This window comes from Varanus komodoensis, unplaced genomic scaffold (assembly GCF_004798865.1).
Source record: "Varanus komodoensis strain SLA01 unplaced genomic scaffold, ASM479886v1 scaffold13_1, whole genome shotgun sequence".
NCBI classification, from domain to species: domain Eukaryota; kingdom Metazoa; phylum Chordata; class Lepidosauria; order Squamata; family Varanidae; genus Varanus; species Varanus komodoensis.
Genome location: NW_025335408.1, coordinates 11809319 through 11825810, shown reverse-complemented (window position 1 = coordinate 11825810; position 16492 = coordinate 11809319). Strand labels below are relative to the sequence as shown.

General features: G+C 36.8%; 1 protein-coding gene across 1 annotated transcript in view; it reads right to left on the bottom strand.

Annotated features, from left to right (window-relative positions):
• The window catches only part of PTPRZ1 (protein tyrosine phosphatase receptor type Z1), an 84974-nt gene that overhangs the window by 25167 nt on the left and 43315 nt on the right, over positions 1-16492 (bottom strand). The window contains exons 11-13 of the mRNA XM_044422929.1: positions 16163-16209; positions 11484-14979; positions 4566-4695 (exon numbers count right to left, since the gene is read on the bottom strand). Coding sequence (XP_044278864.1) covers positions 4566-4695; positions 11484-14979; positions 16163-16209 — 3673 coding nt within the window. The remainder of the gene's footprint in view (positions 1-4565; positions 4696-11483; positions 14980-16162; positions 16210-16492) is intronic.

The following is a 16492-nucleotide window of genomic DNA, read 5'->3' as shown; positions in this document are numbered from 1 at the left end:
CTTTGCTAGCTATCCAAATATCCAGTTTGGCCTTACTGAAGACCTACACAACTGGGTTCTCACCAAGCAAAACACAGCTTACTAGTCATGCCAAATGCTTGATACGTGTTGTTTTTACAAACAGGGAGGTTTGTAATTACCATAGCAGTCTTGTGGTCCCAGATTGTGAAGGTCTGTTTTAAGGGACTCATGGTGATATTGTCCTCAATGGCTGTGGTAGAAGCAGCTCTGAGCAATCCAGAAGTATGGATGCTGCTTTACTGCCAATGAATGCTGTGCTAATTCATTGGCAGTAAAATTCATGTGTGTTATAATTTTTAAAATAAGCAAAACTCAAAGGATGGTAATTAGCATTCTGGCTATGAGCTGCATGCTGAGTTCTACAAAGATTCTATGTTTTGTTTTTTATTTTTCCATTGCCTAGGATCCAAAGTGCATACATGTTTCTCAGCTTACACATGGGGTTTTATTATTTTCTCCATCAGAGATAACTTTCAAAAGCCCTACAATACAGAAACAGCTTGTGGGATAGTTGCAGTTAAAAGGGAGAAATATTTACAGAAGCCTCAGTGTATCGTATTGTAGCATATCGTAGCATATCCTATCCTATCCTATCCTCCAGTGTATACTTACTCAAACACACACACACACACACCTCTTCTTAGCACACTTTCTGCATCTTATCCTGATTTTATGCCTGCTACAATACACTGTTTTAGTGCAAATGTTGGCAGGGATCTCTTTCTTCCATGTTACAGTTATAGTTATTGTTTTGTCTTCCTACTAGAATCTTTTGTATGACTGTTGCTATATATTTTATACATCTGTTGCATTTTAAAATTTTGTGGCATTCTAGCAATGAAGGTTAGAAGAACTTCAGCCTCCCCAATTTTTTTCCACTTAAGCTTAATTTATAAATTCAATTTACTGGTAAGTTAAGAATACATTCAATGCATGAATGTTAGGAATGAAGCTAACTGGGATATAAGTAGAGAATTCCCTCTGGCTATGCTAGCTGGAGCTGGAAGTTTGACAATATCTGGAAGATCAACACATGTCTACACTGACTTGTGGCAATTCTCCAGGGTTCCATCCAGGAATCTTTCCTAGTTCTAACCACAGATGCTGGAACTGAACCTGAGAGCTTTTACATACAAAACATGTGTTTTATCACTTATGGTCATGACTGTAGGCAACCCACACTCCATCAGTCTCAGTCTGAAGCACTCTGGGCATCTGAATAAGCTAGGCAATTATTAAGTGACAAGTGACATTTCCCCAGGATATGATCAACAGGAATCATACTAGGAAAGGGCAAAACCTCCTCCAAATAGAAGTGCACGAATTTATATGAATAACCTTGGGATTCTTTTCATCTCAAAAATGGTGGCATGATTGCAGTCCTGACTTGGTTGTAAAGGCAGCATTTAAAAGTGTTATGTACCAACGCTATTAGGTCCGTGTTTCATTAAACTAATATAATATTCTTGCCATATTTCATAAAGTTCATTTTAAAAGGCAGGATTAGTGAACATCCTGGAATGCCTGGGAACATGGAGTATTTTGTATGGGTTCTGGTATGGGTTTTCCTTTTCATATATTATATGCATCAAGGGAAAGGCTGGATCAAAAGGCTTTTTCTCGTTTTACAGAATATTATTGAAGCCCAGTGTTTCTTAAATAGACATTAGTCCAGCTTATTTCAATGGAGCATCTTCCCAAGGAAGACTGCAATCCTGTACCCACTGAGTTGGCAATGAGTTCCATTGAAGTCAATGGGCCTTACTTCTGAGTAGGCATGTTAGAGGATTGAACTTTTTGTGAGACTTTGCAATTTCACCCACTTATAATTAGTGCAATAAATATATCTGAGAGATAATATAACACTATATGTTGGTTTTGGGAAGATGAAAAGACAGAAGATGAATACAAAACATATTATGGAAATGTAACTGTACATGAAATATATGGAATACATTTCATAGTCTTGTATGAAAGATCTAGTATGTGAACCTGCTCAGAGGACTACAAAAAAAATATGGAAGTTAAAAAACAGAGAACAAATTTATCATAAGACTTAGTTCACTGTATTTTACATTCCATAAATTTGTATACAAAACTTCCAGAGACATGGACTAATGACACATTATTTTATAAAGGGCCTAAAGTCCTCAAATATAAATTTCACTTGGGTACAACTTATTGAAAACTTAAGCAATTTCCTGGAACTATATTCTATTGTTATAGTACAGAAATATAACAAAAAATATTAGTGACCTCTTGTGGTCAATACAATTTTTCTTTCAGATTAACAAAAAGAGAGCTAAAAATTCTATTTTGTAGTACACTGAAAATGCATGAGGGATTAAATGTAACATCTAAGAAATATTACCATTAATTGGATATTTGTTTTGTTTTGAATAATCAGGGCTAGCAAACCTTATACATATATTTTTCAGGAAAACAATACAAAATGAACACAATGTCATCTGAAAAGAACAAGGATAAAACATGTAGGATTACTAACATCACCATGCAATCCTGGTATATGGCAGCATTTTCTTTGTAAACAGGAAAAGATTTCAAAAACCATTTAGTCTTAAAGATAAAACCCTTGGAAGATGAATATGAACAGTCATGTAGAATATCGCAAAGCTACAGAGAATCTTGTCAACAAAATTGTGGTTAGCTATAAATCCCCACAGTAAATATATAGCCAAACATATAGCAAATGCAAACTAAAAATAAGATGTGAAGCTCTTGGAATGCTTCTCTTTCATGGACTGCTTTACACACACAGATATTTGCACAGTTTCATTAGTCAAATCAATGTGTGAAATGACTAATGAAAATAGCAAATTTGAATGAAATCAGATTATATGTAAGCTCAGGCTGTGGTGCTAAATCTGTAATAGATCATCCATACATACATTGTATGTATGGCATTGAATTGAATACTTGACCACTGAATATTGCAACAGTAAAATGAAGAACATGTGTGTGAAATGGCCACAACCCATTATTCTGACATGTCACACTTCTGTAGTATGTAGTACAACCTAATTATTTCCAAAGCTGGTAGGAACTAAAAACTATGGCAGAGAATACACATTATTCAATACAAGTGCTCATGCTATAGGACACTACATTAGCAAGCAAGAGGTGAAAAAGGTTATGGTGACTGTGGGAAGCAACGCCACTATCTTAATTAATTGATTGTTACATTTATATTTTTGTTCCAAGGAACCCATAGTAGCTTGCTTAATTTTCCTTTCTAGCGTATTCTCACAACAATCCTTTACTCATTGGTCACAGATTGCTTATTTGCTTAGTCTGGGAAGCCATATTTATTTAATTTCTATACTGCCCAACAGTTGGAGCTCTCTGGGTGGTTAAACCATACACAGATTAAATATCCCTGGAGCAGGTTGCATTTAGTAACTGTTAAGTATGGCAGTAGCTTCCCAGATCCAGCAGCTGCCTTTGGTTAGAAGAATGGAAAAGGAAGGAGAGACTGGAATCAGAGCCTTTGAAACCTACCAGGGAGCTTGAGCACTGGCAGCTGCCCAAGGGTGTTAGGAGCTGGCACTGTCTCTAATAACTTAAGTTACTGCACCAGAATACAATGGCACTTCCTTATTTGTAATTGTTACTATAGCCACATACGTACATCTATGCAGAATGATGCAGAAATGAGCAACTGATTCAAATGCATTTTAATTTCTATGAATCAGATTCTGCAACAAGATTGGCTTTTTCTGAGTTGCACAGATTTTAAAGACTTACGAACTGGCTTAGAAGAAAACTTCCTGGGGGTACTTGCACTCATTGCATTGGCATGGATGTGCACTGGCATTAATGGGCACTTACACTGATGCACGTCTGTGCAAGTGGAAGATAATTCTCATACATTCTTGCAATTATGCTGATGAATGGATGATGCAATGAAAGGCACATGAAAACCATGGAATGCAAACGGAATAGTTTTAACAAAATGTGCACACCCCTACATATGGATTTTTGTACGTGTATTGGTCAAATGTCCCCTAATCCAGATATTTGCTAGTCAAGGATATAAAATGTGCACATTTTGATTCTCTATGTGCACGCCCTGTGGACTCTTACGTTAAACAATGGGATGTGGTAGAGATAGGACTGGGAATTGTCACCAAAATGAATTGCAGCTGCCACAGAGTCACCTCAACTGGCGTCAAAATAGAAACCTGATGTATGGAGCAAAGGAAGGCAGCACAAGCAACTCAGTACAAAGTCTTGCCCACTTATCTTCTAGAGTGTGCAGCTTTAAAAACAACAGCACAAACCTTGTGTGTTCTGTTGGAGAACTCTGTGATATTTCAGTGCCCCTTAACAGTGGCTTCACATTGTTCTTTATTTGAAGCTGCCTTGACAGATGGCACTGAATGCCATCTCTTTTTTAGGGGTTTATAAATCGGTGAGATGACACAATGAAACAGAATTATGAGAAAACAGAATGCTATATCAAGAAATCAGCCACTGAGGACAGCGTGTAATAATAAGTAATCAAGATAAAGGTATCATCTTACCTCCAATATATGAGAATACCAACAAGAATCACTAGACAGGTGAAAGTCAGGGCTGATACGACCACAAGAGGTATAACTGTCTTCGGTTCAGGGAGACCAATACGCGACTGAAGGCTACTATTACTGGCCTCTGCAGTCAGAGAAAATTGAAACCTATATTTAAACTTTGGTAAAATGCACAGCATAATTGGCCATGATTTTAGTGCCGTATGTCACTTACCGTTCTAATTTTTGTATGAATACTTCAAGGGATATATATTTGCAAACCAGTTTAAAGAAATTAAGCAGGCAGATGGCAAAGCAGAGAACCACAGCTTAAGCAATTCAAGCACCCTACCAGTGCAGAAATTCATTTTGCAGTGGCTTCCAATGAAAAATGAATAAAACAAAGGAATTATTTGTTTGTGTTTTGTATTAGTAAATAACAAAATGATCCAAGATATTGAAATTGTGTATAGTGAAGTATATAAATACCGTCTCAATATTAACTTAGGAATTCTATTAGCTACAAATGCAAATACATTCAAAAGAGAATAAATGCACTTTATAATTGGAATTTCCACCAATATGTCAATATCATAAGATGTGATAAAGTTACAAGTTCCCTATCTGTCTCATGTTCACATAAAGCTAAACTATACAATTCACTTTCTAGTCATGACATATTATTAAGTGTCTTTAATATGAACTTCACTGAGAATGAACATTTATATTAAAATGTTCTTCTAATAAAATCTGTGTCAAGGAGAAGGATTCAGAACCTTTTATTAAGATTGGAGCTTAAGCTTTAACTTAACAGTACTTGGTAGACATTCTAGACTATTTGTGTTAAAATGCCTGTTTTTCTTCATTAAAGTATTGAAATAAAATGGAAGGTCTATGGAGTCTGTATTCTTACAAATGTAACCGAGAACACATTAATTATTATTCCATATATTCTCCTTAGCTTTCCAAGAAAATAGGAGTTGGAAAATGAAATAACTACTGGGCTAAGTTCAAAGACAATAATGAGTATTGGCCCAGTCCAAACCATATACTATATATAACAATATACTTTTGGATATAAGTTTCCCAAAAAGTGAAAAAAGTGCAGGGAAATGCACAAGCAGAATCCATACATGAAATTCCCCCTTAACTGAATCCAAAGAGAAAGCAGTTTTGGCTGCAGTCTCCATTTGGCTTCTCAAAGCCTTTTGCTCTAAGTACATGACTAAAATACTGTGCAACTGAATATAGAGTGCATTGCAGCCAAAGTTTTAATTCCTACTTTAGTTAAACCCAATTGCGTGGAAAAGACTATAGGAATAAGTCCTACTGAAAAGAATGAATACAGAATTTGATGAACAAACCTGTTATAAGCAATCATCGTTTTCAATGCTACAACACAAAATCTGTTAATTTTCAATGCAGCAACACAAATTATTATTGTTATACATTACATTTCTATGCCGCCTGTAGCTGAAACTAAGTCACTCATCCAGATTTCAATCAGGCCTGATCTTGCTTAGTTTCAAAGATTAGGCAGGATCAGGCACTTCACATGTACAAAGATATTAGCTATAAGTGCCTCAAATGTTTGCATTTTAAAATTTCACAGAATAACGGAGCCTGCATATTTAATAAATAAGCAGCTGATTACATATCCAATATGCACAGCTAAAAACCTAGGTCCTTTTTAAATGATATGTGTAATTCTAGGTGGCACACTTCATGCTCAAAATGTGATATGATTGACTGAAGCCACTGCTTTATTGTTGGCAGGATCAACACAGATATTCCTTCCCCGTTAAATGACAGTTCAAAATGCACAAATGATAGGCATAATGAGTTTTCTCTGCCCAAACAGTAGTATTTATACAGAGCAGTTCATGGTTAACATACAATGTTTAAGGATTCCATTTTTCTTCATAAAATGTATGAATGCTCGTATGGCCACTGTGGCTTTTAGACTGGAGATGATAAACAACCTATACAATTCTTTACTCTGCAAGTGGTTACTGAGGATAGAAAAAGTTTCACCCACTTAATTTTTTTGTTAGGCTCCTTTTAAAGATTATTAATCACAGCAACCAGGAGTGAGTTATTTGGCTAGTATGCTATGTATAAACTAGCCTGGAATAACAATGTTCCTTTTTCTAAGTCAAGCAATCTTTATGCAAGTTGACTTCCAAATAATACCAAATAATTTTGATCTTTGCTTTATTGTAAACTGAAGAAGAAAATCAAGAAAAATCTGGGTATACCTCAGCTATCTTTTGTCACTAACCATAGTTAAAACTGCAGTTAACTTTTGAACCCATTAGTTCAGAATCAGAAATATATATTTTGAACCCATTAGTTCAGAATCAGAAATATATGTTAAGTGCTGGATTCTCTCTTGTGCATTTGAAGAGCACTCCAAAAGCATTTATTCCACTTGAGGCTTCCTCAAGCCTCCTACTTTCTGTACTTTGCTTTTAACCTGATCTTCTCTTCCTCAGCTTATGCACATGAAAACATGAACATGGCTGAATGCCTTCAAGGCGTGTGGTGGGGGTGGGGTCACCAGCAAGGCATTCCTGCATCAGAACAGAAATATAGACTACAATTCATGCAAAAAGTTTATATGTACATTTCAGCATGATTACATGATTTGGGAAGCTGATACATTTACAAACTTTCCCAAATATATTTTTCCTTCAAGAATTATCAGAAATAATGTGCATGAACTAAAACATTCTTACTGCACACATCCACTGAATGGAAAGAAAAAAAATAGTTTAGGATTAAGTTTAGCCAAAGTATAAATTAACAAATATCAACACAATAAAATGTTTAATTCCTGCCCTTATAATAGATTTTTAAATTTTTGCATATAAACTTCAATTCAACTTTTATTGCTGTGATTTAAAGATTGCATATGCATCTTTGATTGATTAGCAAAATCCTTCTGATGGTAAGCATTAATTTTTAATTGCTTTTATGTTAATATCAAATTAAGACACAGGTCAAAAGGAAATCATTCTAAAAAAAGCACACTAATGAGAATCTAAGAGGTGAAATTGCTAGCGAGTGCTATTCCCAACCAATACGATATACAACTCTTTAAAGTATTCTTTTAAATCTGATTGCAGATGGAGCATTTTACTATTAATAACATTGAACTAGAAATTAAGTTTTTCATATAATTAACAATTTGAACATTTTTTTAAAACACAGACCACCATTTTCCACACTCTATAACCAAGGCACAAAGTTTCATTAAAGTATATAATCAAACAAATGATTTGGTATTGAAAGCAGATCAGTATGTCACATTGATATGCCTATCACTTCAGTGACGCAAACAATCAAACAAAGCAGCAATAGCAGGAAATGAATCCTTTGGTCGCGTACCTACTGTACTCCTAAAATCGCTCAAATTAATCAATATAAGACAGAACCAAAGGAATCTGCATACTTTCCAGGTACCAATTATTTCCTGAATGTGGACAATAAAAATATTTAGCTTGATCATACTGCCCTCTACAGGCAATGTAAACATGTTTTTAAAATAGTATCAGGGTCAAGTTTATATTGGATTTGGCATATTTAATTTTGAACTCACACAAATATAATGGTAATATTATCAACTGATGTCACAGTTGTCAATGCAATTTGTGGTTTAATCAGCAGATGTCTGTTTTAAATTAGGGAATATCTATAATCTAATTATAGATTCCAGAAGGTGGTGCTGGGGGACTTTGTCTCTGTGCCATGGCAACTCTGCCATGGAGTACTGCAAGGCTCCATTTTGTCCCCCTTGCTATTCAACATCTACATGAAAGCGCTGGGAGAGGTCATCAGGAGGTTTGGGCTGTGGAGTCATCAGCATGCTGATGACACCCAGCTCTAACTTTCTTTTTCAAATAATCCAGGTGAGGCAGTGGCTGTCCTGAACCGGTGCCTGCCTGAGGTAATGGGCTGGATGAGGGCTAATAAACTGAAGCTCAATCCAGATAAGATAGAGGTCCTGTTGGTTGGTGATTTGAGCTTCTGGGTAAGTGACTTGGGCCCTGCCCTGCATGGGGTTGCACTCCCTCTAAAGGACAGGGTCTCCAACTTAGGAGTGCTCAACCTGGAGCTGTCCTTGGAAACCCAGGTGACAGCGGTGGCAAGGAGCGCTTTCCTACAGCTTCGGCTAATATATCAGCTGTGTCCTTACCTGGAGGAAAACTGCCTAGCAACAGTGACACACGCATTGGTTATTTTCCATTTGGATTACTGTAATGTGCTCTACGTGGGGCTGCCCTTGAAGACAGTCCAGATACTTCAGATGGTTCAAAATAGAGCTGCCAGGATGCTGTCGGGGACTGGTTGTTATTCTCATATAACCCCAGTCCTCTATCAGCTCCATTGGCTTCCCATTGAAGTTCAGACTCAATTCAAGGTGCTGGTTATTACCTATAAAGCCCTAAATAGCTTGGGACAGGAATGCCTAAAGGAATGCCTTTTTCCCTATATGCCCTCCTGCTCCTTAAGATTGGCAGCATAGACCCTCCTCTGGGAACCCTCTTTGAAAGAGGTCAGGAGACAGAGTACTTGGAGGAGGGCCTTCTCTGCAGTGGCACCCCGACTATGGAATGCACACCCTAGAGAGGTCTGCCTGGAGCCGTCATTATATGTTTTTCAGCACGTTTTTATTTGGCCAATATTTGAACACATAGTAATTTTAATTGTGAAATGACTTATTTATTTTAAATGATGTTCAGTGTGGAATAGTTAATTTATCTTATTTTATTGAAGTCTGAAATAATGCTGTAAGCCATCCAGAGATGACAGTAATGGATGGCCTACAAATTTTTAAATAAATAAAAAAAGTAAAAAACATGAATTTATTATAATAGCAGGCTTATTATACCAATTTTTTTATCTACCTGGCTGCATCAGAGGCGAGGATAGGCAGCAAAATTCATTCTACAAGCACAGCTGGGACCAACTATGAATTCGGCATCCTCTGCAGAACTGTTTCCTGAATGGCAATTGCAAAGGGTCTCTACAACATCAACTTTGTAACTTTAAGAATTGGTACTAGGATGTGCTCGCTTTCCTTTTCCTTCCTCATTTCCTTCCTCCTATCTATTAGAATTAGATTGTGAGCCTGCAGCCTTGCTTTTTAATCTTCAGTCATTGTTGTTGTTGTTGTCGTCGTCGTTGTCATCATCATCATCATCTTGCTTAATGACCTTTTCTCAAGAGAATCCTGGGATCTAGTTCTATGCAGGAGTTAAGGCTTAGCAAGACATTTTACAAATTATCATTCTGGGGTTCTTCTAAACCGGTATACCACAGTTATGCAAGATATACCATTAGATTTCCTTAGAAAAACTTTCAAGTGGGGTTTTTAATTCTTGAAAACTCACTTTCACTTTTTAGCATCTGACAGCACAAATAAAACTTTTGTTTTCTGCAGGACAGCTCATGCAATAAGGTGAGTTGACCTGGTAGAACTTGGAAAATTCATGAACTGTTGCATGTTGTATCAAATGAGTATTTTGCGAGCTGAGTTTGACCAAGTATTATGATGAAATGTTTTTCATCATATTACCTTACTTGGTATCACTTTAAAAATATCCATCAGAACATAATTAAAAACCATGATAAGTCATAACTAAACCATGCCTTCAAGCCATACATAACTTCTAATTCTTACAGTAAGTGCAAATATTATTAGGTATTAACAATAAAAAACGGCCTGTAAATGAATACCTATCCATACTGCGGGTTTAGCTGTCATGGGGGTTCTGAAAAGGAAGTCACACAGACTTAATGGAATAAATGAATCTGTAAATTTCAAGGTTCTCATAGTTCCTAATTTTTCTAATTTTAAGTCTGATTCAGTCAAACTTTTGAATTTTTTTTTCAAGGTTAAGATTGGTGTGTTCCAAAGTTTTTTTTAAAGGTTTGCATTAACATTTGTATGAATTTTTGCACATTTTCCATAATACATGGATTTTGTATGCAAGTTGATACACTTTTTTTGCAAACATATCTTTGAACATTATTCTCACGAATATACACATTTTAGGTATGCATTTCTGCTTAGAGAATATTATTGTGAAATTTAGAGAAATGTGAATGTCAGATCAGTTTGCACATTGATTTGAAAGAGGAATATTGTGCAAGTTTACATTAAAAGTTAGTTAACTTAGCAAAATAAATATATGCAGGCCTAATTATGATTGACAGTCACTTCCCTTAGAAAAGAGAGTTCCAAATCAAAGTACCTTGAAAAAAATTATTCAGGTGCAATGCCTGAACTGGATACACTAATACACATAAAAGGAACAAGACTGTAACCTTGTGGCTTAATATATGCTAACCCAGTCCTCTAAGTACCAAACTTCACAATGTTGAGTGGGGATGCCTCCTGGGAGCTTCTTCTCATGTTTGCTTGTATGTGAGTAAATGCCTCAATGAAATCAGGGACCCTGTTTCATCAGCGTTTTTGATCATATAAAGGGCTCTATCTGCATTCAGGCAAACACAAGAGGACCTGAGGACCTCCTGGCCCAACCTGGCAAATCTGGAGACTTAAGAGAACAGGGTTGGCATGTGTAAAGATGTTGCGGCATGACCTGCATCTCTTATGCATATTATTATGCCTTATTTAGATATAACAATTTAATATGGCTTAATTTATGACATAAACATATCCTTACATTGGGACATTGTCCATTCATTGTTTCATACTTGTTAAAACTAGTTGTCAGATTTGAATACATTGCCACATATAAAAGAGACTTACTTCAGACCCCTTCTTACATCATGACTGTTACTGAAATGCACATGCTAATTCCTACAATACATAGATGCTTATGCTGAGATTTTCCATTCACAGCCAATGGCCAATGAATGCTACAGCTATGCAAGTTATGCAATAGACCGGCCATAACTAACCTGCCTCAGAAACGTTGAATACTGATGAGTGACCACTAGGTATTGATGCTACTGATGACTGTTGTGATCCAGATGTTATTTCTGAGTTATCTTTTCCAACTACTCCCTCAGAGTCATGGTCATTAACATCAGAAAAACTGAAATCTGTTGAAGTCTCATTTTCATTAATACTATCTGAAGTACCTTGACCAGAACCACTCTCTTCATCACTTGTAAAAACTACCCATGATTTAGGTTCTGTTGCCTTTGGACCACTAACAGTCTGTATGTGGTTATCCAAAATAGGTGGATCACTGTGCTTCTTGTTCTTCATGTTTGAAGCCACTGCTTGGACTGGTCTATATTTCAGTTGGTCCATCTCATGAGTTATCATATGGTCTGATAAAGCAGTTTTAGTTTTCTTCTCCTCTTTTTCTTCAGAAGTCTCAGTATGTGAATGTGTAATTAGATTGTGCTGTTCATTCACACTGTTTACCTGTGTATCTGGCTCATCTACCTCCTCCTGAGTTTCTTTATGGGAGATGCATGTATGACAACCATTTATAGACAAGACATTATCATATTCATAATATTCATCATCGACAACAGAGGACCACAAATCAGTATCAGAACTGGCTGTGGTGGATAAATCAGTGGTTACTTTACGAGGAACTAATAAAGTGTTTAAAGTTTTAGCGCCTTCAGTGGAGGAATAATGAGCTGTAACAGTAGCATGCACATCTGGTACAACTGTAAAACTGGGCTGAATTGAATCAGAAATGATTTCAGGTACAGAAACTGTGACATCAGCAATATTAGTACTGGACGAAAAAGTAAGGAACTCATCCTTTTTAGAAACACTTGAAAGCCTATGGCTGTGAGCAGATGTAGTTGTATTTGGTAACATATCAGTTGGCAAGATAGGGATAGTCAATGCGCTCCCTGCTTTCAGAGAAACGGCACCTTTATTTTCTAAACTGTTGGACTGATCATTACTGTACAGTGAAGGATCAACCTGGGATATGTCTTCTTTGTTAAGCAACCTGGGTGAAACGTATTCAGCACTCATATATGGAACAGTTAAACCTTCTGGCAAATCTGTGGGGTTACTGGTAGTGTGTGGAATATTTACAGCAGATAGTGCCGATGTAGAATGCAACATTGTTTTATTTGCAGCAGAATCTACTGCCATTTGGTGCAATATTTGGTCAAATATAGAACTACCATTATCTGCCTGTTTGCCTTGTTCAATCAATACTGGATCATTAGGCGCAATTACAGAAGTTCTAAGCAGTGCATCATCATCAGAAGACTGAAAGGACATTTGCAGCAATGCATTATTATTTAAGGTAGCTGAAGCCTCATTAAAAACATGTTGGGTGGAGAGAGACAATATTTTGCTAGAAGCAGGGGTAGAGAAAGCTTGCTGTGAGATTGCACTAAGCACAGGCTTAAGCAAAGTGTCATCAAAGGCTGGAGTTGAAATATGCAAAGCCTGAATAGGAACATGATTTTCTGCAAATTTACTAACATCATAACCAAACACTTTAGTAACAGATACTGGAAGGATTCCCTTTGCGCTAGAAACAGTAATGAGGATATCTTGTAAAGCTGCATCCTGTTTAGTAATCTGCTCATTAGAAACTGTTGTTGAAAGTTCAGTCATTTCACTTTCAGCAGGAGAAGCCATTTCACTGAAAGAAGAAGAAATTTGCAGTTCTTTGACATATCCATATATTACACCATTTTTGTGGGGCATCTCAACATCACCACTAAGCCCAGGTGTGCTGCTTATTAATTCACCTGAAGGATCATGTGAGGAAACTTTAAGTCTGGACAAAATATCTGTGTCAGGCAAAAGGGACTCACTACCAGAATATGCTTCAGACAAATCCATTTCACTAGTAAGAGAGTGTGTAGGCTGCAGTAAAGTGTCAGCTTGCGAGACTGAAGAAGGCGGCTTATGCATGAGCACATTGCTAGAGCTGCTAAATAACGGACCCTGATGAAACGTGCCAACAGACTCATGCAGAAATTCTGAAGCAGCAACAGTTTTGAGAGAGCCCACATTACTAGATAAAGCAAGTTCAGACATTGTAGACAGTGCATGCATATTTAAATCACTGCTGGATGGTTGAACCGGAGACAAGTGAGTTCTATTATGACCAAATATCAATGTCTCTGATGCAGCACGGACCATCTGATGTGATGTCACATCAGAAAATTGAGCAAGGCTTGATTGCATTAATATGCCACCCTCCACCAATGTCAAAGAAGCATGCAGGGACAACTTAGCACTCTCAACAGCTGGAGTAGCTTGTGGAAATGTTTGAGAAACCATATACAGATGGTGAAACATTTTACTACTGGAGGAAGCAGAGGAAAATGGAAGCAAAGGCACATCGTCATAGGAAGACAGGGTGGATTCGAATGATACATCAACACTGGGAAATACAGGTGTAGCATGCAAGGTCACATCACTACTTGATGCAGCAAGGAAAGTGTTGAGCATCTGAGCATCAGACAATAAAGGGGTGACTAGAGGAAACACTTCACTACTGTACGAAGGTTGAAGTGGTATCTCACCATTATACACTGGTTGAGTGGTCTGAGACAGTACCTCACTGGCAGCAGAAGCAAAGCCACGATCTTCAGAATTTGAAGAGACAGAGTAAGACGACAACTCAGTTGGAGAAAAAGCAAAGGTAGAAGAATGTGGCAATTCTATATCCGCAACAGAAGCAGCTTGTGACACCACTTGACCGTTTGGATAAGGTACTGTTGTAGGATTTGGGGAACTTGTGTGCAAAAATGGCTTACTGTGTAAGGGAACAGCAGTAATAGCTGTACCATTATGATACCACACATTATCACTGACTGCAGGTATTTCTTCTGCAGAATCTTCAGCTCTTGGAGGTGCTATATCTTCTGAAAGAATTATGTCTTGAGAGAGATCATCATGCATGCCTATTTCTGGGCTTCCTGAACTAAAGATGTTTTCCTGGGATGTCTCCATGGTAGCTAACCATGTAGCAGAGGTGGTAGGAATGGAAACCCAAGAGTCAGCAGTGTCGGAATCAGGCTTAAAAGCAGACATCTCTATATCATCTTCATTACTATCGGCAGCTGATGCTCTTGTCTCACTGTCAGAAAAAGTATGTGCAAACTCTTCCCCATTACCTTTGGTAGTGCTGCTTTCTGGAGAAACAACTGTGGTAGCTGCTTGAGATTCTATAGAAACATCCTCTTCTTCCTTTGGTACTTCAGTGATAGGCTGAGATGTCGGGAAAAACATTGCTTTGGAATGACCATTTTTTCCATGTGAGTCTTCCTCTCTTGCTAAGTATCTGTGTGTTCTTGCTTCATTGAATTTTGTTCCCATTCTCTCCTGATTGTAGCTAGATGTAGTAAACTGGAACTCTTTTTTCCTTATTTGGTTTGTCACACTATCTGTGGTGGCAATAACAGCTGCTTCTTCACCCACCCCTGCCCTTGCCTGCTCCAATTCATCTTCCTCCTTTAAAGACAATAACACAGAGACATAATCAGTGGCTTCTGAGATAATACCTGAATTTTCAAAAAATACTGCAACCATGAATTGGCCTTTCCATGAATTATGTCAGGAAAACTGAAAGTATTTCAGAATTCTTTATTTTGCAGACTAGATGGATAACAAGTGTAAACTGCCACTATCTTTTGGATGAGTTTGGAAATCATGACAAATCTTATGGAGACGGCTGCAGCCTGGGGTCAGACTACATGGTCTGGGAGGCCCCTTCTGACTTGCTGTTTTTATGTCTCTATGATACTTTAGACAGTTTGAGGGTCCTTTGTGGATCAGCCATACTTTTTTGTTTATAAAGGTGTTTGTTTGTTTGTTTGTTTGTTTATTTGCTTTATAATGGGAGCAAAGACTTACATTGTAAAACAAAATGTGGACTTTTTACTGTACCTCATTTAACTGTCTAGATCCTATTTTTAAACGAAGCAATTTAAAAATGGAAATATTTTTAAAAATTTACTGTAAGACAGGAATTGCTATTGATTTGAAATTTTAAATAGTATATTATATGCCCCTTTATTTAAACCTTGTAAATGATCTAATTCAACTGTTGGCATCAGAACAACAATTGTAGGCATTTAAATACACACACACACACGATTCCAGTTTAGGAACTTTGGCTTATTTCAATGAAAATATGAATTCTCATGGATTTTCAGAATTCCACAAAACTCATCATCATCTAATTCCACACATTTCCTCCCTTCTTCCCTTGGTAATGGCTATAAATAAACCATATGATCTAGCATGATGGCACTTAAGGTTCCTTTGCCCTTGGACATGGCAGCCAATGAAGTAGAGAGGGTGCGGAAACATGGACCCATGGACACATGTAGGCCACTGCTGTTTTTTGAAGCAGATATGTGACCTTTGTAATGTTTAGCTCATTACATAAATATGAATGCTACTGTGATAGATAGGAGGCTATATTTGCTTAAATGTTGTTTTTAAAGCCTCACTGTAATCTGATTTTTTAAAAAGATTACTGCAGGCTAAGCTGACCCCTTGGCATCTAGAAAAAGAAAAAAAATAATGTAATATTTCAATTTAAAACTCAGTATGTTCACATGGAATAATTGATTGGATTCAATAATGTTTGCCAGCAATGGAGCAAGTGAAATATATGGTGATACAATACCTCATAATCGTCAGTTTCAGTCAATTCAGGAGGAAACAAGTCGATTTCTATAAAACAAAAAATGCACTATATATAGTAATATTTTAATTTTAATTTCACAGATATATCATTATTATAAGAATTACTATAATACCTTCTGAGATTGTTAAATAGATTATATGCCAAGCATTTGAAAAACAAACAAAGACATATCATTAGATTAAAAGTATTTTTTACAGGTTGTAATGGATTTAATAAATGATGTTCTTCTGCCCTTGTTTCAGGCACAATTAGTTCTGAGATACTAATTTTGAGGCTTTGGAAAGGCATTTGGTAGGAAAATAGTGAATA